Source organism: Caenorhabditis remanei, chromosome II (genome assembly GCF_010183535.1).
Source record: "Caenorhabditis remanei strain PX506 chromosome II, whole genome shotgun sequence".
Lineage (NCBI taxonomy): Eukaryota > Metazoa > Nematoda > Chromadorea > Rhabditida > Rhabditidae > Caenorhabditis > Caenorhabditis remanei.
The window spans coordinates 4,236,325-4,259,458 of record NC_071329.1 but is presented as its reverse complement, the minus strand read 5'-3'; the positions used below and the strand labels follow the sequence as shown (position 1 = coordinate 4,259,458).

The window sequence follows — 23,134 nt, the reverse complement described above, 5'->3', positions numbered from 1 at the left end:
TCTGTGATTCTATCCGCAGTCTCTGTCAACACTATCAACCCCATTTTCCTTGCTTTTTATCCGGTTTTTTTTCGTTTTTTTTTTCAATTTTTAGACGTCCGGTGTGTTTTAGAAATGATTTAAACTAACTGTTCCCTCTGAATCCTCCCTGAATCCAAACAGTCATATGTATAGACTTTTCCTCTTTTTTTTATATCGCATTGTGCCCATCCCCCTTTGTATTAGAAAAAATGAAGTATTTGGTATTTTGGGATTCGAGGTTTTGAAGTTTTGGGTTACTGTGAGTTTTTTTGGTGCATTTTTGCGTTGCGGTGTTTGCGGACTTTGTTAAAAACTTTTTGGTGTAGAAACAGAAAAAAATAAAAATTGGGAGGAGCTTAATTTGCTCCTCCCACTTTTGCAGCATTGCCGCGCACTCTTTTTTCAGATCGTTTTGATATGAGTTTTGTCGAAAAATACTTGTTTTTGATATACTTTTTTAAATTTACAGAAAAAGAAAAGTGCGCGGCAGTATTGCAAAAGTGGGAGGAGCGAAGACACGCCCCTTTCTCCGCTCCCCAAAACGATTCCGTGGCCTAGAAACACAAAAAAACAAAAAAGTTCGGCCATCACTGGCAATTGTGAAAAATTGCAGCAAAAACCGCGCCGCATTGTTCGTAAGCGTTTGTGCGGCAACTTGCAAAAGTGGGCGGGGCTACTCAAACTCCGCCCACATTGTGCATTTATGCGTCGCGGTGTTTGCTGTATTTTGGAATTTCTGCGTTAAAAAAAAACGAACAAAAATTTTTAGGAATTAATTTATTCTGTTTCAGAACAAAAAAGTCAAAAACTGACAGAGTAAAACGTGAATCCCGCAAATAACAAAGAGCAATGAGCAGGATGACAAATTGAAAAAGAGTATTGTTGATATATCACAGAAATGGTTGAGGGGGCGGGGACAATATTAAGCGTAAAAGGGGGCGGGGCATACCAGTAAAAAGTCATCAGAAAATTTTCAATTTTACAAAATTAGGGGGTGGAGTTAGAGGGGGGCAAATACTAAACGAGAAAAGATCATCATCGGGATAGGTCGGGAAAAAAGGGGGCGGGGCTTAAAGTGGTTGACAAAAAATGAATCATCGAATCGGATACCCGGAATAGTGGAAATGAAGAAAATGCACATCATCGGAAAAAAGGGGCGGGGCTTATTTTGGACGGGGGAATTACAGAAGGGGGGGGGGGGGGGGAATCAAAATTTACACATACAGATAGTCCTAAAAAGGTCAAAATGAGATGGGGTTGGGAGAGGAATTGGAGAATTTCGAGCAAGAGGTGGCCGAGCTTTTTTCTAGGCCACGCAGATTTTATATCAAATTTCAGCGTTTTTTTAAGCAAAAAAATGTATTTTTCATGCGATTTTAGATATTTTTACGTGGAAATATCGGTATTTTTCATAAATTTCTGCTTAAAACAGTGAAAAATAGCCGAAAAGTTGAAGTGGCCTAACTTTCCCAGTTGATGGCCTAGAAAACCAAAAACTGCAAAAGTTCGGCCACATTCCGTTTTCTAGCGTTTTGAGGCAATTTCAACCAAAAAAACTCAAAAAGGTCCAAAAATGGGCGTGGCCTAACTTTTCCAATTGGTGGCCTAGAAAACCAAAATTTTCAAAAACCTCATTTTTGGTTTTCAAAGCTATTTTTGGCATGAAAAACCGTTTTTGAGCAAAATTTTTATGAAAAAACCAATTTTTCTACTTAAAAAATGTCTAAAATCGCAAAAAAATCAGGTTAATCTGATCTAAAAACAAGCGTGGCCTAGAAATAAAACTCTTCCACCAAATCCCCAAAACTCTTCGAGTTTCTACACAAAGAATCCCTCCTCCCTGGGTCGTGTGGTACGTGTTCCACGTGTCGTCGCGTGGATTGTTCCATTCGATCCAGATGATGATGATGGAGGTGTCGTCCCAATTCTCCCATTGAGTCCATCTCTAACAATCGAACATTCCGGGGAGATGAGTCCACACGCCAGCAGATCCAAGTGTGACGTGGCAGCCAAGTCACTAACCGAGTGAATATTATTGGACACAAGTTTCCCATAAACGTGATTCAACCCGATTTGTCGCAGGAAATCATCGAGCGACGGCATCGGTGCGGCACTGCTCGGCGGTGTGGGTACCACACTACCGTAACCCAATGTCGCTTGGCTCATAACCCGTCGTGGGAGCTCTCCGAGGTCCTGCTCAATCAGTGCGGGTTGGAGTATATATTTATGGAATGTAGCCAACAACTGAGTAAACGTCGGCCTCTCGTGTCGTTCCATCTTCCAACACCACTGCGCCACCCGATACAAACCCATCGGACAATCCATCGGAGGCGGCAATCGGTATCCAATCATCACCTCGCTTATCACTTTCTGATTCGTCCAATCCCAATAGGGCCGTTCGCCGAATGAACAAACTTCCCAAATGACGACACCGAATGACCAGACGTCGGAGGACGGTGTGAATTTCCGATGAGTGATCGCTTCTGGAGCAGTCCATCTCACTGGAATCTTTCCACCGTTCGTTGTGTACTCTGGTTCGATTGAGGTGCCTTCTGAACGGACGCCACGCGACAAACCGAAATCCGCTATTTTACAACGAAGTTCTTGGTCGAGAAGCACGTTTCGAGCTGCCAGATCCTGGAAAAAAGGCACAAATTAGCTGCTTTGTATATAATTATAGATGTCTGTCTGTATGTCCGGATGTCTTAAAACTCCGATTCGGACTGTTTTTGAGCTCAAAATTATCAATTTTTTATATAATTTTCGAAATTTTTGTCTGTCTGTATGTCCAAATGTCCGGATATCCGAAAGAGTTCAAACGAGTCTATATCTATCTATTTGTCAGTTCATCCGGATATATGTCTGTGTGTCCGAATGTCCAGATGTCTCATTTTTTTCGAGATTTTTCTCGAGGCTTTACACTCGAAAACTCACCGAGCATGGCCGAGTTTTTTCTAGGCCACAAATTCAAAAAAAAGATATTTTCGAGTCAAACTTTGGAAAAAGTCTTCTCATAAGTCTGTCGGCCTTTCCGAATGTCCGGATGTCCTCAATTACAATCGAATTTTTCGAAATTCTTGTCTCGTGGCCTAGTTTTTCCATAAAGTAGGATTCTAGGCCACGAATCCAAAAATCTGTTTGTTTGGATGTCCGCATGTTTTGTGACATTCAGAATAGTCGTTGTCACGTGGCCTAACTTTACAAAAAGTCGGATTCTAGGCCACGATTTCAGAAATTGAGATTTTGAGGATATTTTTCATTAAAATTATGTCAGTCGGTATGTCCAAATGTCCGGATGTCTGTATTCTCATCAAAATATCAAATTTAGCGTTTTTCTAGGCCACGAATTCATAAATTCCATTGTCGGAGGACTACAATTTTCAGAAAAATCAAAAAGGTCGTTTCGCTCTGTAAGTGTGTCCAGATGTCCGAATGTCCACGTTTTCATCGAAAAATTGAGTTTTCTGTTTTGTCTATCGGTGTGTCCGCGTGTCCGGATGTCAATCTTTCCCATTTTTCTCTCAAAAACGTTCAAAATGCTCTTGAATTCTGTTTTTTGACTAAAATCTACAGAAAAATCAGTCTTCTCGGTCTGTAGGTGTGTCCGGGTATCCGGATGTCCCATTTCCCATCAAAACTCACCCTATGCACATAACCCATATCTGTCAAATACTTCATTCCTGACGCAATTCCGTACAACATCTCCGTAATCTTCTCCCAAGCGACTTTCTCTCCTCGTTGATCTGCACTCCTCAGGAATTGATCTAGTGATCCGTTGGCCATGTACTCGGCGACAATCATCACCGGCTCCGATGACGTCACCACTCCAATCAATCGAATCACATTCGGATGAGAGAATTGTCCCATGATAGTGGCTTCCGTCAGGAATTCCGCTTTCGCCTTCGCACTGCTTCCCGATTTCAGCGTCTTGATAGCGACAGTCTCATACTGTTCAGAGGCTCCGCCCCCTCCACGGGGTACTGTAGCTCCCCATTTGGCTGCAGCCGGAGAGTTCCGGGAGAGTCCGCCAAGACACACGTCGCCAAACTCGCCACCACCGATGACTTGAGTGATGAAGACGTCGTTTGGGGAGATGTCGAATGTGAATTCGATGAGTGCCTGATATGGATCCTCATACGTCGTCGGATCCACGTATGTCTTGTATTTTCCTGAGGTACCCGAATGGACGCCACCGTAATAAGGAGGTGGTTGAGAGATTGGTGAGCCGAATGAGGGAATGAGTGGAGCGTTTACTGAAAAGATGAAAAATTGTGATTAATGTGGAGAGAATGGGGATTTGGACACTTTAGAAGTAAAAAATGTGATTTTTGGAATTCCGGAATTCTGGGATTCAGAAGGGGTTCAGAAGCTTCGATGGGCCAAAAATTTAGCGGATTTTCAAAATTTTCTAAAATTTTCTAAAAATATCTCAAAAAAGTACGATTTTTTGTCATTTTTGACAGTTATTTCTCCGAATTCTCAGACCTTTGTATGTTCGACTGTCTGCCAAGATGTCAGTTCGTCCGGATGTCCAAAAATGTCTGAATTTCGTGAAAATTTTGTAAAAATCCGAAATTTTCCGGCCAAACGAAACTCAATGTCGGTATGTGCATCTGTATGTCCGGATGTCCACCTAACTTTTCAATTCAAGTCTGTCTGTATGTCCGATTATCCGGATTTCCGCATTCTCAGAAAATACCAAAATAATGTGACTTCCGAAATAAGTTTTTTAATTCTGAAGGTGATCTGTGTGTTTGTATGTCCGGATGTCCTTAAAAGCATGCCTGTCTGTGTGTCTACATGTCCGAATGTCCAGAACTCTGACAAAATGCTCCAAAACTCGAAAAAACGTGACTTTTTTCCGAAAAAAAAACTGCCGAAATGCTCAAATTTTTGTTAAAGACCTCAAAATGTTAGTTTTTGTCACGGTTTTCAAAAAAAAAAACCCCCGAAAAATTCCAATTTCAAGCCCGAATCTTCTGAATCCCAAAATCTCCAGAAATCAATTTCCCAGGGCAAAAATATATTCAAAAAACCAAAAAAAACCACTAAAAGCACCTAATAAATACATATAGAAGAAGGGGGCCAAAACGCAATCATTTCAACCAAAAAAAGAATGCAATCTACTCAAAAAAAAACGCGCCCAACGGCACGCCAGCCAGCCTTACACTTTGTCGTCGATCGAAGTTGTTCGTGGAGATTCGCCGGAACATTTCCGTGTTGATGATGATGTCTTGATGTCGTGTGATAGTCCGGTGTCATTGAATCTGAAATTGACAAGATGGGGGCGGAGTCCTGAATCTGAATGGTCTAAAAAGGGGGCGGGGCCAAAAAATAAATAAGCTAATATCCCGAAAAAAGAACTGGGGAGACCACCACAACCACCACTAATCACCACCACAAAAGAGACGCTTTTGGAGATTTTTTGGGGAAAATTGAGAGAAAAATGGGAAAATTGACTGAAAATTGGGAAAAATCGCTGAATTTCAATAATTTGTCTGTCTGTGTGTCTAGATGTCCGGATGTCTTAAAACCCCAGAATCAGACGGTTTTTGAGCTCGAAATTATCAATTTTTGATAGACGTCTGTATGTACGTCCAGATGTCCAAAAATCTCAAGTCTGTCTGTCTGTCCGTCCGGATATCCGGATGTCCGCCTGTCTGTCCAGATGTCAGTCCGTCCGGATGTCCGAGAATATTTAAATTTTGTGAAAATTTGAAAAAATCCGAAATATTACGGTCAAAACTGAGAAATTTCTAAAATTTCAGATTTTCTGCATTTATCCGGATGTCTTTCTATCTATCTGTCGGTCCAAATGTCCGGATATCCGGATGTCCGAACGTCTGTCTTTTTGTCTGTTTATCCAGATTTCCGAGAATGTCCAAATATCCGAAAAATTCGAAAAATCCAACATTTTTCGAAAAAAAAAACAGTATTTCCAAAATTTTCAAAAAAAAAAGATGTCTGTCTGTCTGTCTGTGTGTCCAAATGTCCGGATTTTCAAAATAGTTCAATCTGGATGTGTGTCCGAATGTCCAGATGTCCAGATTTGCAGAATATCCCAATTTTCACTCGTTTTTCAAAAAAAAATTCGCATTTTCAGCCCTTTTTTCATCATTTTTCTCTCATTTTCCCTCAATTCCCATTTTCAGCATAAAATTTTCAACAAAACCGTACCTTGCTTATACGTGTCCAACACATCCAAATCGCTCATCTGTTTTCGATTCTTCGATTTCTTCTGCACCACAATCATACAAAGTGCGACGGCGATGACGACTAATATCAGTGCGATTATAATGAGTAGAGCACTTCCAGTCTGATTTAAAAACTGGCTCTCTCCCAACTCCTCAGAGGGGGCGGAGCTAACCAATCCCCGGCCGACTTGATAACTGATAGATTGACTCCATCGTAGATCATCTTTCACTCGAACACGAAACTGGTATACTGTATCGTGTCTCAATCCGATGAACGTAGTATATGTCATATTGACATGTCGAGTTTCAAACGCGCGTGGCTTTACAATAGCCGGCCGAACTTCTATTTCAAAATCCGTCACATCTGAATCGGCGGTACTCCACGCTATCGTGACACCATCCGATTGGGAGGCGTCTACTCTCAAATGGCTAACAGGCGGCACATCTTCCTCCTCTGATCTCGTTCTCAAATCGATTACAGCACTCTTCTCGGCTCCGCCCCCAATTTCACTCGACACTTTATTCCTGGCGAATACTAGGAACGTGTAATCCGATGCGGGTCGTAGTCCATTTATTTGCACAGATCTTGTCGAGAGTCTCTTGTCGGCCGGACTGATAACAACGGCTCCACACTCTCCACGAGCCGACGAGGAGCATCGTACTTCATACCAAATTTCAGGGCGACCTCCAAGACTTGACGGTTCGTTCCATGAGAGACGAGCAGACGAGGCGGTGATGGCGGTGGCGACGAGTTTGATCGGTCGGGAGGGTGGTTCTGAAAATAAGGGAAAGTTAGTGAACGTGTAGGTGAAACTGGGCGCCTAGGATGATTTTTCAAATCTGTGGACTAGTTTCCCATTTTTCGGGTTTCTAGGCCATCAAAATTTTTTTTCTTCGAAAAAATAGGTGAAAATTAGCGACCTAAAAACTGTAAAAATGAGAAGACTAGTCCTTGAACGAAGGGATTTTCTAGGCCACCAATTTTCCACACTTTTAAATGATCGGTGGCCTAGGAGAGCTAAAATTAAAAGTTAGTCCGCCGTTCTTTTTTAGTCTCAATAATTCGGGGACTAGTTTTTCCATTTTCGATATTTCTAGGCCACCATTTTTAACATTTTCAACAAACAATACCCTAGGAAATCAAAACATGAGAAAGTTGTTGTCAAGAGACTAGTTTTTAGGGGATTCTAGGCCACCAAAATGTTCAAATTCGGCCAAAAATTGATGGCCTAGAAACTCTAGATATGAGAAAACTAGTCCTTAGTGATTTTATGAGAGTCAAACTTTCATATTTTGAAGTTTTCTAGGCCACGTTTTCATAGAAATGTAATTGACGACCTAGAACTCCAAATTTGAGAAAGCTAGTCCCTCCAGGATTTTCTGCATGAAAACCTTCAGTTTTTCGGTTTTTTTCAGCAAAAATGACGACGCAGGAAACACAAAATTTGGTGGCCTAGAAACCCGAACACCGAGAAAACTAGTCCCCCACGACTTTGAGGCTGTAAAAGAAAATTGATGACCTAGAAATCGACCATTTGAGAAACTAGTCCCTTATGTTTTTTGAAACTCAAAACACACAGGGACTAGTTTTTCGAGTCTGGAATTTCTAGGCTACCAATGTTCTTTGATTTTTGAAGAAAACTAGTCCAGGGACTAGTTTTTCAAATCTGCGGGGTTTCTAGTTGCCACGGTTTTTTTTTTCAATTTCTACATTAAAAAACGCTGAAACTTACGAGAACACGGCTGCGAGATCAACTCATCCTCCGCTCTAAAATATCCATTGACACATCGACACGAGCTTGCGGCTTCACCGGAAATCGAGTTCACCGGGCACGGTTTGCACAGCGATTGTCCTTTTGGTTTGTACGTGTTTGGTGGGCAGCCTGAAAATGAGTTTTTTGATTTAAAAAAAACTAGTCAAAAACGTGGTCCCTTCTGTGTTAGGTGATAGGTAGAGGTAAACAGTCTCAATTGCTATGTATCCCATGTAATCCGTGGTCGGGCGGCGGCTCTGTTTCAAAAAAGATACCGACGGCGGGGGGATTTAATTTTATTACACCTCTCCTCCATTCCAGGTGTGTTTGACTTGGATCATCTCTCACCATTGTCTGATTCTATTCGAGAAATGGTTTTACGACACCCCTCGCCCCCAATTTCAAATTGTTCTCAGTAATGGTGCACCTGTCGTCAGCCGTCTGTCCCTCAGCGCATGCCGACCGGCTAACCACTTGACACTGGGGTAAATGGGATTATCACAGCCTCCCCGGTAGCACACACACACACAAACAAACAGATGAGAAGCCGAGGGGGAAAACGGGCGGTATTCCTTTTTTGAAGGCATGCGAGGCGCTTCTCGGGCGGCACCGAGATGAAGAAGAAGGGGTCAAATAAAACAATAGAACCGCTTTAATGTGGGAAATGAATACGACTGTTAATGATGCTCTGACGATATTTATGAAGGACCGACCCCCGTGGGAGACACAAAGAAAACAATTGCAATTCGATTGAACACGGAGAAGAAAATGGCTTTCTTTGGGTCAGAGATGTATGTTTTCGTACGGAGCACAGAAGAGTTCGAGAAGACATATTGAAATCATTACAGGACCGCTCTAACTTTTCGGCTGTCATTCAAAAGAATTTGAACACTCAGATAGTAAGGAGACAACCAAGTTACTCCGAACCACTTTGAGGCAGCTGGACGGCAATCACAGACAGTTTAGAAAGTTCCATACCGCCCGGATCCTCGATAACGGTTTTATATCGCCTTCCCGGTGACCGTGGAGTTATGAGACGTGACCAATATCATTGGAAAGCTAAGAAAACACCGATCCCAAATGTATATTCAGTTTTTTCCCTCGAGGTCTGGTATTCGAGAAAAACAAGGTCAAAGTGTGAAAAATATCGACCAAACTTTGGCTTTGTTTTTCTCGAACACCAGGCCTCGAGGGCAAAAACTGAATATATATTTGGAATCAGCGTTTTCTCAGCTTTCCAACGATACAAGTCACGTCTCATAACTCCAAACTGAAGGGTTTCCCTAGTTAGACTGCCGCTCGGATATTTTCGGATAATTTCAGACCGTTCTAGATCGAATTTGACAGATTTTGACCGATTTTAGGGGGTAGAGCCGTTCTGACCTTTTCGGGTGGTTTGGGCCATCCTGAGTTCATTTCCAACTTATTCCAAACCCTTATCTTTCAATTTTTTCAATCTCAATCCCTCATAATCCATCTATTTTTATTCATTTTTATATTCTCTATTCCCCTTTTCTCCCCTCATCATCATAAACTATCTCCATTCACAGATAATGATATTGCATCGTCTTCCCGCCATTTGATGTTTCCGACACATATATCTCTATTCTTATCAATGTCATATCAATTTGTCACAACTCTATATTCTTTTTCTTGCGCAATCGTATTTGTTCCGGCGGAAAAAAGAAGGAAATAGATGGTCCCCAAGTCATCATAAAAAGGTCATCTCATGTTCCTATAATTCAGAAATTCGTCGTCGTGAGTGAACCCAAATTCGATTAGCACTCCTGGCGGGGGTGTGTTGTCAAATTGAAAATTAGCGGCGGGAGAGCCTTCTCATATCCCATTGGGGATATGGAAGATGTATAACTAGATGAAATAAGAAAGGCTCTATTATTAGCAATGGTCTAAATTGGAAGGGCAATTAGGGGGACTAATTAAATAGTTAGAAACTCATCCCAATTAGCTTTTCAAAGTTTCAGCTCAAAACTTTTCGATTTTGAATGGAAAAATCATGGAATTAACCGATTTTGGCTAAAATTCGTTGGGTTTTGATGGATTTGTGTCAATTTTCGAACATTTTTGGCTCAAAACTTCAAAAATTGATATTTTCAGCCAAATGTCAGTAGGATTACTTCTGGGACCAATTAAGTCATCCCAATTAGCTTTTGACAGTTTCAGCTCAAAATTTCTCGATTTTGACTGGAATTTAGCATAGCATTGACTGATTTAACAAGAAAATTGAATATGGCGAAAAAAATCATGAAATTGACCAATTTTGTCTGAAATTCATCGAGTTTTCATTGATTTTTGTCAATTTTCAATCATTTTTCAGCCAAAAACCATCTATGATTGAAATTTGTCACAAAAACCGAATAAAATGAGTTAAATTGGCTGTAAACATACTCCAAAAACTGCTAAGAATTGATATTTTCAGCCTGGGACCAATTACGGTCAAAAAATGTGAGGAATTCTATAAATTTGATCAATTTTCAGCCAGTTTTCCTCCATTTTCCACTAAAAAAAACACTTTTTCTCTAAATTCAAATCCGATCCCCCCACTTGTCAACACCCCAATATCCCACCATTCCTAATTGTCAATAAGGAGATGCGCATGGGTGCAGCTTGATAGCCTCCAGGTGAACCAACACGGTCTTCTTTTCAAGTGACCGCTACAATTGACACCCCCCGTCCTTCGATAGGATATATCTATCGGAAGCATCTGTCAATTCGATTAGCAAAAAAGGACTAGAGGTGATGACAGGAAAGGTCAAAAGGCAGATTGAAATCGTCAACACTTGGCTCAAAACCGGTCGAAATCGTCTAAAATTACATTTTTAGACTCGAAATCCGATATTTCCAAATGTGGTATAAAACTCTCGAATTTCAGCAAAAATAAGTATTAAAAAAAAAGACGACTGTTTTCCACTAAATCAGACTTAAGTGGCCCTAGAAGCTATTTAAGCTTAAAATGATCAAATTTTTGGTTAATTTCAAAGAAATTTAATATTAAAAAGTGGAAAAACATTTTCTCCACTTTTTCCCGAACTATCACCACCCTCATCAAATTTCTCTAAAACAAAACAAGCTGGACTCCAGGATTCTGAACACCTATGATTCAAAATAGGCTTAAAATTATCAAAATAGGCTTAAAATTATCAAATTTTGGTGTAAAATGGTCAATTTTCTGCTCAAAATGATCAATTTTCTGCTCAAAATGATCAATTTTGGTGTAAAATGGTCAATTTTCTGCTCAAAATGATCAATTTTGGTTTAAAATGATCAAAATAAGCTTAAAATGATCAAAATAAGCTTAAAATTATCAAATTTTGGCTTAAAATGATCAAATCTAGGCATAAAATGATCAAAATTAGACTTAAAATGATCAAAATAGGCATAAAATTATCAAATTTTGGCTTCAATTAAACAAATTTTGGCTGAAAATGATCAAATTGCGGTTTAAAATTATCAAATTTTGGTCTAAAATGGTCAATTTTCGGCTTAAAATTATCACATTTTGGCTTAAAATGATCAAAATAAGCTTAAAATGATCAAAATAGGCATAAAATTATCAAATTTTGGCTTAAAATGAACAAATTTTGGCTTAAAATGATCAAAATTGGCTTAAAATGATCAAATTTTGGCTTAAAATGATCAATTTTTTGCTTAAAATGATCAAATGCTGACTTAAAATGACCAAAATAGCTCCAAAACTGGCCAAAATGTGTCCTTTACCAAATCTACAGTACACCTAGAGTCCAAATAATCGGCTCTGGACGCTTTCTAACACCTCATTGCTACTCTCAGGACATCCGGACGCACCGACAGACCCTCTGGTCCTTTGACTTTCCCAGACCATAACTTATTACTCAATCCCGTATGTGCCGTCCCGAGATCTGTAATTATCTCTCGATCCCCCGTCGAGCCGATCCTAATTGGTTTTTACGACTCTCTCTCTCTGCCTGTGTGCTGACTGCATAATCACGGACGGCGGGCGGCTCGGATTAAAAAGAGACTCCGTATGGCACCAAGTCGTTAAAATTATGTATTCTAAAGGCCATATGGGGCGACTTTTTGAAACATTTTCGAATTAATTTCGAAAAATGAATCGATCATGTTCAGATTAGTAATTACTACTATTACTACTTCTGAGTATTCAGATTATGATCTATTAGGAAGAAGGAGATAGAAATCTAAGCACACGTAACTTCCTTTTAGATTTTAATCTAGTGTCGTGTATGAGAAACAGCAGGGGGCGTCGGCGGGGTACTGTAGTCATCGGTAGATCAAAATTCAATTTTTCCAGAAAAAATCTTGCGAAAAATTTCCAGATATCATTCGATGTGGTTGGATGTCCAAAAGTTCTTTAAAACTGAATTTCAAAAAATGTGAATCTGTCGGAATGTCCGGATGTTTGTCTGTATGTCCGGATGTCTCAAAACCTGATTTTTAGTCAAATTTAACGATTTTAACTTAAAAACCGCGAAAAATTCAATTTTTCCAGAAAAAGAGGATTTTTCAAATCCAAATTTCCAGATATCATTCAATGTGGTTGGATGTCCAAAAGTTCTTTAAAACTGAATTTCAAAAAATGTGAATCTGTCGGAATGTCTGGATGCCTCAAAACTTGCTTTTCAGTCAAATTCAACAATTTTAACTTTAAGAATCATGTCCATTTGACTGTCCAGATGTCCGGATGTCTTAAAACATGATTTTCAATTATTTTAACTTTAAAAATCACGAAAAATTTAAACTTTTTCAATCCGTCAGAGTGTCCAGATGTCCGGATGTCCCTAAACTTAGTTCAAATCAAAAATATGTTAAAATTGCCTCTAAAAACCACAAAAAGTGTCCAGATGTCCACAAAACTTTGTCTACCTGTCTGTTTGTACTTCCGGATGTCACAAAAACTGATTTTGAACGTTTTTAACCTTAAAAATAGCGAAAAAATCAAAATTTTTAATCCGTCTAAGTGTCCGGATGTCCAAAAAGCCAAATTTTGAGCCAAAAACCACAAAAACGGTTCAAAAACTACTGATCTGTGGATCTGTTCGTCCGGATGTCCCAAAACTTGGTTCGCATCTAAAAACGGTTCAAAAACTAATGATCTGAAGATCTGATCTCCCTAATTTATCCAAAAATTTCAAAAGTTACCATCTACAGTACCCCGATACGCCCGATTCTTTCCAGGTTTCTAATGTATAGCAAATATTGACAGTATCCTACAGTATCCCGAACCTTTAGAAATGCTCCGGAAAATCTCCTTCCATGTCAATTTCTTTTCTATTGTCCTATCCATCCCTTCCCGTCCGTTATTCCCCAATAACAATACCACGAAACCGACTAATACTAATAATTAATAATTACAATAACTTGCATGTCATGTCAAGTCATCATCCACAACTACAGTACTCCCCCCGTCAAAAACTATCACGGTCCGATGGGTTAAGGTGACCCCTAACACATGGAAAAACAGGCAATTAGGGGGAGGTTCGGAGAGAATTAGAACAAGGTGTGCTTAGAACAAAGGAGAAATCAGCTATTCGAGCATGGAGAAGATCTATTCAAAAGGGAGAAATGAGCTCTAGACTACAAAAAATATTGTCAATTCATGGGAAGAGACCCTGTTGACTTCTGAAACGAAGCGGATTCTGAATTTGAATCAGAAGACGTTCCTAGGAATCTGGAAGCTTCTGAAGGCTTCAAAATGTTCGAAAATGCTCCAAAATTGCTCAAGAAGATGCAAAATTAGTCCAAAAACGATAAAATGCTCCAGATTACTTTCAAAAGCTTCTTTCAGGCTTCTAGCAGGTTTCAGAAGACGTCAGCAGGCTCCAGACGGCTCCAGAAGACGTCAAACTGCACCAGAATCATCTAGGATGCTCCAAAATGGTCTAAAAGACGTCAGGAGGCGTGAAATAGACTTAAAATTGCTCAAAAGATGCAAAATTAGTCCAAAAACGATAAAATGCGCCGGAAGGCTCTAGAAGACGTCAACAGGCTCCCAAATGATTCAGAAGGCTCCAGAAGGCTCTAGAAGACGTCAGTAGGCTCCCAATCAATAAGGAAGCTTTCATAAAACTCCAGAAGGCGTCAAAATACTTCAAAATCATCTACGATGCTCCAGAATGCTCCAAATGCTCATGAACACGCGAAAAGGCTTCTAGCGGCTCCAGATGACTTTAGAAAGCTTAAATAGATTTCAGAAGACGTCAAAATAATCCAGAATCATCAAGAACGTTCCAGAAACAACCAGAATGCTCCACGACACCTTTCAAGGCGAAAATTAGCAGTTTTTGGGAGAAGAAACCGCAAATTTTCATGACTGGCGTGACGTTGGCGTTTTTTTTTTTCAATTTTTAGTCGAAATTTCCTCATTTTTGGTCTATTTTGACCGAATTTTCACGACTTTCCCCCAATTTTCCATATCCCAAACCCGAAATAATTCGAAATAACTCACTCTCACACCGTGCTCCATTCGAATCGGCAATCTGCGAGTATCCACTATCACAAACGCACTCTCCGGACGTTTTAATTCCACTTCCAGTCGACATACACAGTCCAATCAAATCGACTCCCGCAATTTTACGAGAGGCATTCGGAATGCATGTTCCGTTCATTCGTACCATATCAGTCTCTTTCGGTCCGGTGACTTGTGGACGGAAATGGACGAGTTGGTCGGTGAACTCGTCGCAGATGCGGTAGTAGATCTGGAAATGTAGAAAAATGCATTTTTGGTTAAAAAATATATAAAATTTTCAGATTTTAGATGGTAAAAACGTATTTTTTGAGATCTTTTCAGGGTTTTTTATAATAAAAATATCTTTTTTATTGTCTGATAGTGATTTTTAAGCCAATTTTCTCAAAAATTTTGAAAATCTCAGCGATTTCAGTCAATTTTCAGCCGTTTTTATAAATTTTCGATATATTTTTCGGCAAGAATCAGCTTTTTTTTCAGAAACTTCAAAATTTGAAAATTTCAGCCAAATGTCAGTACGATCACGTCTGAAACCAATTACGGTGAAAAATTGTGGGAAATTTCATACATTTCATAAATGTAGTCAATTTTTGGCTATTCTTCATCCATTTTCAGTCAAATTTCAATTTATCTCGGGTTTCATGACTCCTGCTTTTTCAGTCAAAAATCCTCGATTTCTCTCAATTTTTCGTCGATTTTAAAGCTCAAAAATCGCCATTTTTTCTCATTTTCAGCCAAAAACTTATTCAAATCTCATCTCTCTATACCAATGTGTACATATATCATGTCTTCCTTCCGTATCCCATTATTAACCTCTTTCCCTTCTTTTTCCGTTTTTTATGAATTCCGAAAGCCCCCTTTTCAATGACTTCCTGTGTCCATTCCCCATCCATTCCGTTCCAAATCAAAGGGCGGTGTCACCTCTTGTTTTTTGGTTTCTTCAGAAGAAACACAAAAGTTCGCTCGATTTTCGATTTTCCCATCAAAACCGCAACAAAACTGATCATTTGGAGAGGAAGGAAGGTCAAACTTCTACATTTCTATTGAAATGCAAATTGGAGAATTGGGTCTTCAGACTCCTTTAGACAAGATGACACAAAGTTGAATGTGTAACTGTTTGTCTAGTGGGAATAATAAAGAGATCTTAAAGATCTGTGTGTCTGTGCGTCCAGATGTCCGGTTTCAGACTTTTTATGATCGTCTAGGACAGTTAACAGGGCCAGAGTCTTCACCATATGAATGTCTGTGGGTCTGTGAGTCCGAATGTCCGTTTAGAACGGTTTCAGACTTTTTGGATATCCATTAGCAGGCTTTCTGACATTTATAGAGGATCTGTGTGTCCGAGGGTCCGGATGTCCCGGTACTAAAAGTTCCTTGGAGGTCTTCCAAACCGTTTAGACCGTTCATACCGTTTTGACAGTTTAGACCGTTTAGACCGTTTAGACCGTTCATACCGTTTAGACCGTTCAGACCGTTTTGACAGTTTAGACCGTTTAGACCGTTTAGACCGTTCAGACCGTTTAGACCGTTCAGACCATTTAGATGGTCTAGAAGGTTATAGGCTGTTCTAGGCTACTCTGGACCGTCCAAAAACCGTCTAGCCATCACTTCACCGCTCACACCAATTTGTCCACCTCATCTCATCTCATCTAACAGTTGTTCCATGTCACACCTGGTATGACGGACGGCGCTACTTGCGGTGGTCGTCACTCCTGTCCTCCTTCCCCCCCCCCCCCCCCCACTTCACATATGTTATGTGTCGGCACCTCTTTTTGCATAGAAGCCGCTCCAGCTGGTAGCTTAGATACTTGAAGAGGCGCCGGCGCCTTCAAAAAAGAATCGAGTAGGGGGGAGGAGAAGTGAAAGTGAACACTTGGAGACTAGGCGCCGACTGAACGGCGGACAGACGGACATCTGGATGTGAAGAAAATGGAAATCTTGGTTCAATTCCTGTCAAAACGGTTCATTTTCAGACAAAACTAGACAGATCGAAGCGGAATTTTCTGGAGATTCAGATTATAGCGAAATTTCTCCAAAAATGAGATTTTGATCTGCCAAAATTAGTCTAAAACTGGCCGGTTTTGAGAAAATCCGCTTCAAAAACTCCAAATTTGACTGAAAACGGCTCATTTGGATTGGGAAAACAGAGTTTTCAAATTTTTCGATTTCAGTCTAAAATTGATCCGAAAATCGCCAAGATCTTCTGAAGTTTTTTCCGAGTCTTTCTGTCCAATTATGTCTGAAAATGGCTTTAAAACCTCCAAACTTCCAGAAGCTCCATAAGCTTCTGAGTCTTTCCACCAAATTATGTCTGAAAATGGCTTTAAAACCTCCAAACTTCCAGAAGCTCCATAAGCTTCTGAGTCTTTCCACCAAATTCTGGCTAAAAATAGCTCTAAATAGCCTTCCAGATGGCACATAACTCATCTTGAATCCAAATGAGATATCTCCAGAATCCCATTCCAAAGCCTTCCAGATGGTCTCCATAAACATGTATTCCAATTCGAAATCAGTATTCATAGAACCATCATAAAACCATCATTGTTCTAGATGAATAGAGGAGAGACCAGCTGACCCGACTCATTATTCCATTATAGAATTATGGTTACGGTAAACATTGTAAACCGTCCGTCTCATGTACGGGCGGCTTTTTGAATACCGACACACGCATAGAAAGGTCATCCACCTGACACCCGTTTGGATGGTCCCTCCATTAGGGGAAATGGAAATTCTATCTTGTTTCTTTTGTCGTACGATCTACGGTCCGCCCGTAATAATACAACAAAGGTATTATCGAATTAGGCATGCGTAGTACCGCCTGGACTAATGGGTTCCAACACCTTTTATCGATATAAAGGAAATCGTCGCCGAGAGATACCGTACTCTACCGTCAATTTATCAAATAAGTGACGGCGCGCGCGCATATACTTTATGCGTAGATCAAAACGACAAACATTTTTATGATGCCGTGGAATGAGAGATATTATGTAATATCTCATAGTGGAAAACAACAACTGAGACGATGGAAAATTGGAACAAATATGTCATAAAAAGTTAGTGTGTTTTGCATGGAGATCTAACTTTGAGATATCGAGGTTGGGATTAGGCGGAAAATTCCAGAAATTCCGGAATATTCGAGAATAATTCCGGATTTTTGGACATTTTCAGTGGAATTTGAAGAGGAAACTCGAAATTCAGAGATATTTTCAGCCAGAATAGCCAGTTTCCAGCCAAAAATAGACGAATCGACGCGGAATTTCAAGAAGATTCAGAATCTACTGGATATCATATGAAATTTGAACGTTTTGGCGTCAAAAATCGACATGTTTCGAAGATTTTGAAAATGATAGATTCAACTCGAAAAATTGTTAATTTTCAGCCAAAATAATATGCATCAGTTCAGGATTTTCTGGAGATTTGGAAAACCATGAGATTCCCATCATTTTGATGCAAGTTTTACCATTTTCAGACGGATTTGCGCCTCCCAGTAGAGAAATTAGTAAAAAATTTGTGTTCCAGTGCTCCAAATTCTCCAAAGTTCCACTATCCACATCTCCTCGATCCCCCAACCCCCCCTGTTTCCTTCTGCTGCCTATTCTGCCTCCTCCTGTGTTCAATGTAATACCAAATAACCCATCATATAAAACACACACACAACCAGTTGTCACAACACCCATCACCCAACTGTTGTGGCTCTCACCTGTTGCTTCAACACATACACTCACACGAATACTGCTCAATGTTCGGAGAAACTATTGCGCAATAAGCGTAAAGAGGAGCGTCTGTTGGTGTGTGTGTGATGACCTCATATCCCCTCAAAATGTCTGTCATAAGGAGGAGGAAAATATATGGGTGTGAGAGTGCTGTTCTAGGCTTGGAGCCTTAGAATCCTGAGTCTGAGACAGTTCTGAAACTTTCAGACTGAAAGTTAGAGGCCTAGAGGCTGATCACCATTTTAAGCGACACCTCGAGCTCAAGACTTCCAGTTAGGATATGTCTTCTTCAGAGTCAATGGAGCTGGATCCAGAGCTCTGAGTCAGCGGCTGACAGTCTGAATTTCCAGGAATTCAAAGAATCCAAAGCTCAGATTCAGAATCTCCAGGAATTTTCCAGAATCCATAGCTCCGGTCTCCTAAGATCCCGTGCCATCGGTATCAACAGTTCCAGTCTCCCTGCTCCAGGTAACCGGAGCAACAAGAGCCCCCTCTTCAAAAGTTGACATTGACACTCTGACTCATGTCACTCAACAAATAGTTTGCCAACTACTCATTTGACACCTATTTGAGTGAGACACGTGGAATCCCCCCGAGATTTCTCGTCTTGTTTGTCTACTCCTTGAGGAGGCGAGACGAGGTGACAAAACAATCAAGAAGCTCTCCTCTCCGGTCTCTCCTATTCATCCTCAACGTGTGTTTCACACCTCTTTTGGATATCGAGAAGAGCGCGAGAGATTGTCTCAAAAACCACTCCAAAAATGGTTGACTGTGAAAAACTGAGAAGGAGGTGTGTGAACAATCGCACTTCAGAGAAGCGTCCTCTTCTCTTTTTTTGAACAAAAATATGGAAGAAGATCCTTATGGATTCTCGAGAGAGTTGCGAAAATAGGACAATTTCAAGAGGAGAGGTCAAAAAGTTCAGAAATCTCGGATCGTGGCCTAGAAATCCAAATGTTGGAAAACTAGTCCTCAAACAGTTTTGAGTCAGAAATATACGGATAGAAGCGGAATTTTCAGGAGAATCGGAAAATCGAGATTTCTAGGCTCAACATGGCCAGTTTTTGGCCAAAAATATAGCGATCGAAGCGGAATTTTCAAGAGCTCAAAATTGCACCGGTTAGAGCCAAAATTACACGGATCAGCGCAGAATTTTCAGAAGATTCAGAAAAATTGAAAACTATGCACAATTCATGTCAATATGGTTCATTTTCAGCCAAAATTAGACAGATCGAAGCGGAATTTTCTGGAGATTCAGATTATAGCAAAATTTCTCAAAAATTAAGATTTGAGCAGTCAAAATTGGTCTAAAACTGCCGATATTCTCAAAAAATCGTTTGAAACAGTCCAAATTTGACTGAAAACGGCCCATTTGATTGGGAGAATCGAGTTTTTTCGAAAATTTCGCCCATTTCAGCCTAAAACTGATCTGAAAATTGCCAAAATCCTAGAACTTCTAAATTTTCCGAAAATTCTGAATCTTTCCGTCCAATTTCGGCTGAAAATGGCTCCAGACTTCCAGAACCTTCAGAAATTGTTATTTCCGCTTCAAAGTCCAAATTTGAGACTGAAAACGATCCCTTCCGCAACTATTTTCCCTCATCTCCAAATCCTCCGTGTTTGCATCCCCCTTCTCCTGTCAATCTATATGTATCACAAATCATCTCAAAACTACAAAACATGGTGGGAGATATGCAAATTTCAATCTGTCACCCCTTGCTCTTTCTCTTTTTCAATTGCTCCCCGGGGACCATGACTTCTGGCTTCTCTTCACTTCTGACAAGGTTACAAGACCAACAATACATCACTAATTACCATACTAGCGAACCGGGCCGAAATGGGCCGGCCCGTAAGTCGCTTCAAACTCAATATTATTAGCTGAAAAATATACCAAAATGTAGATCTCAACGAGTTCTATGTCCGTGACCTACTACGGGCCGGATGGCTATTCGTTAATATGCCGCGGGCCGGGCTAGAATGGCTTTTTTGGCCATTTTCGCGTTTTTTGGCACTTTTTCCCGGCCCGCAGCACATTAACGAATAGCCATCCGGCCCGTAGTAGGTCACGGACATAGAACTCGTTGAGATCTACATTTTGGTATCTTTTTCAGCTCATAACATTGAGTTTGAAGCGAGTTACGAGCCGGCCCGTGTCGGCCCATTTCGGCCCGGTTTGTAAGTATGCTAATTACTACTCAACTAATATGGCCTAGAAACCCAAAACTAGTCCCTTCCCTACCGTTTTTGTCGAAATTTGGAATTCCAAAGAGACACGGCTAATCATACACTCATTTGGCCCCCCTATGCGTATCCCCCACCCCGAAATTAGTGAACATCATCATATGTGTGTCTCCTCTCGTAGAATCATAATGACATATGAGTCGTGTATTCTATGCATAGTTGATTGTATATTAGAAGAAGAAGAAGAAGATGTTCGTTTTGGTGACTGGTGGCCTTAGTTGAAATTGGGAGGAAGTATTCAGAAATTAAAATGTAACAAGTACATATGTCACAAATTCAGAATTGGAAAATATGATGGACTAGGAATCCACAACTTGGGGAACTAGTCCGCAGAGATACGACAAGGCAAAGAGTTTTATGATAAAAGAGGATGACGCGGCCTAGAAAACCAAATTCTCAAAAACTAGGCCCCATACTCAAACATTGCAGAATTCCCACAGAAATTTGAGTTTTTAGGCCGATTTTTCGAATTTTGATGATTTAGAAATCCAAAATTTGATAAGCTAGTCCTCCAAGATTTGTCTATTTGAAAAATGCTGGAAATTCTTGTTTTATAGCAAAAATAATTCGGTGGCCTAGAAACCCGAATTCTGGAAAACTAGTCCGCAAGCTAAATCAATCAGTTTTCAATACTTTCCGCGAAAATAGACAACTTGAAATCGGTGGCCTAGAAATTCTTAGTTCTGGAAAAACTAGTCCCTAAGCCGAACTTTTTCAAAAATTTGAGATTATAGGAGGTTTTTTGAAGTTTTACTAAAAATTCACAACGGTGGCCTAGAAACCCAAAATTTGGAAAACTAGGCCACGAACCCGTTCTACTCGGAATCTGAGTTTTAGACTTCTTTTTTCAGCAAAAATTCGAAATTTTCACTGTTTTTAGAGTGTTTTGGCTCAATTTTTCTAATTTTTTCAACATTTTTTCCCCAAAACTCACCTTAACATTCAACAACGACAAGCATATTCCCTGCTCCTCGAACGCGATTCGAATCATCTTCGTATCCGCCTCAATCTCCATTCCAATCGTCTCGGTGGTCATATTCGAGTTACTTCTCGCGAGTCGTCCGATATTTTTCCAATTATCGATATCCTTCTCGAATCGATCTTTTTCGATTTTTGTCGAGCCGTGGCGCGAGGTATTGAATTGTTTCAGGTAGACGGAGAACGTCTCTTTGCATGATTTCGGATTCAGATAGGCGTCACAGTCGCGTGTGTTGAAAAGAAGTTCGATGTAGACTCTGAAAATCGAAAATTTTGAGTCGAAAATTCGTGAAAATCTTGAAAAATAGGTGTAAAAACCAAAAAATTTTTTTTAAATTCGGTGGCCTAGAAATCCAAAATTTGGTTTTCTAGGCCACCAACCTATTTTGCTCATTTCTGGCTCATTTTTCGTGATTTTTTCATTATTTTCAGCCAAAAACTCACCTTCTCGCACTTTGCACCTCGATAAAATGGCTGAACAACCAATTACTCGGATTGATCATATCGTAATTACACGTGACGTAGGCTCGTTGATTCGCGTGTTTCTCGTCAGTAGCAGCCGGATTTCGCCACGTTTCTTCCATCCACTGAAAAAATGAGAAATTTAGAAAAAAAAAGTAGTGGGGGACTAGTTTTCCAAAATTTGGATTTCTAGGCCACGACCTAATTTTCGGTATTTTTAAGGTTTTCTGGTGCTCTGATGCCTTATTTCGATGATTTCAGCAAAAATTGAGTTGACGGACTAGTTTTCCGAAATTTGGATTTCTAGGCCATGACCTAATTTTCGCTATTTTTAAGGTATTCTGGTGCTCTGATGCCTTATTTTGATGATTTCTGTAAAAATTGAGTCGAGGGACTAGTTTTCCAAAAATTTGGATTTCTAGGCCACGACCTAATTTTCGCTATTTTTAAAGTTTTCTGGTACTCTTATGTCTTGTTTCGATGATTTCTGTAAAAATTGAGTCGGGGGACTAGTTTTCCAAAATTTGGATTTCTAGGCCACGACCTAATTTTCGGTATTTTTAAGGTTTTCTGGTGCTCTGATGCGTTATTTCGATAATTTCAGCGAAAATTGAGTGAGGGGACTAGTTTTCCCAAATTTGGATTTCTAGGCCACCGGTCGATTTTCTTCGATTTTCACAATTTTTCAACTTTATCTGCCTTAATTTCCAATCTTCCACAATTTCCCAATCGGTGGCCTAGTTTTGGACTTCTAGGCCACCTTGTGTGCTTTTTTCGCCATTCCTATCTTCTCTAATCCATCTCTATTAGTCTCTCTCTCGGAAAACCACTTTCCCTCCTGGTGTCCGCTAGAAAATGAATAAAACAATCAATTCCTTCCCCTCCTCCTTTCACTCCTCCCAATCTTCGAGTCATTCATGCAGCAAAACAATATACACACATAGAGGAGAAACATTTGCATTTACATTTGGAATGCATACAACATATACAAAACCAATGTCATTTGCAATGAGTGTCTCTCTCACCTTTTTTTGTGTGTGTGTGTACTTTTTTCCACTCCAACACTAGTTAGTACTAGTCGAATCAGAAGAGGTCAAATGTCATATAAACATATGGTAAGAGAGCAACAGACGGTACGGAATGGACCGGAAGGAACCGTATCGGGTTGCGTCATACCGTAAACTGTCATTCATCGTCAAATGTCATCATCATCATCGTCGTCATTGTTATTTTTTGGTCAATAAGGAAACGATGATAATGGTGGTGGCCTAAGATTTCCAGATTGGAGAAAGT

The 23,134-nt window shown here is 40.1% G+C and overlaps 1 protein-coding gene across 1 annotated transcript; it reads right to left on the bottom strand.

Moving 5' to 3' along the window:
* Positions 1–1,839: 1,839 nt before the first annotated feature.
* GCK72_004460 (uncharacterized protein) lies at positions 1,840–21,963 on the bottom strand (the record flags this gene model as incomplete). The annotated part of the gene is made up of 8 exons (XM_053724693.1): positions 1,840–2,658; positions 3,664–4,274; positions 5,190–5,288; positions 6,199–6,990; positions 7,949–8,098; positions 14,430–14,679; positions 21,336–21,636; positions 21,824–21,963. The coding sequence occupies 8 exons, from the start codon at positions 21,961–21,963 to the stop codon at positions 1,840–1,842; spliced, it is 3,162 nt and encodes a 1,053-aa protein (XP_053588887.1).
* Positions 21,964–23,134: the final 1,171 nt, after the last annotated feature.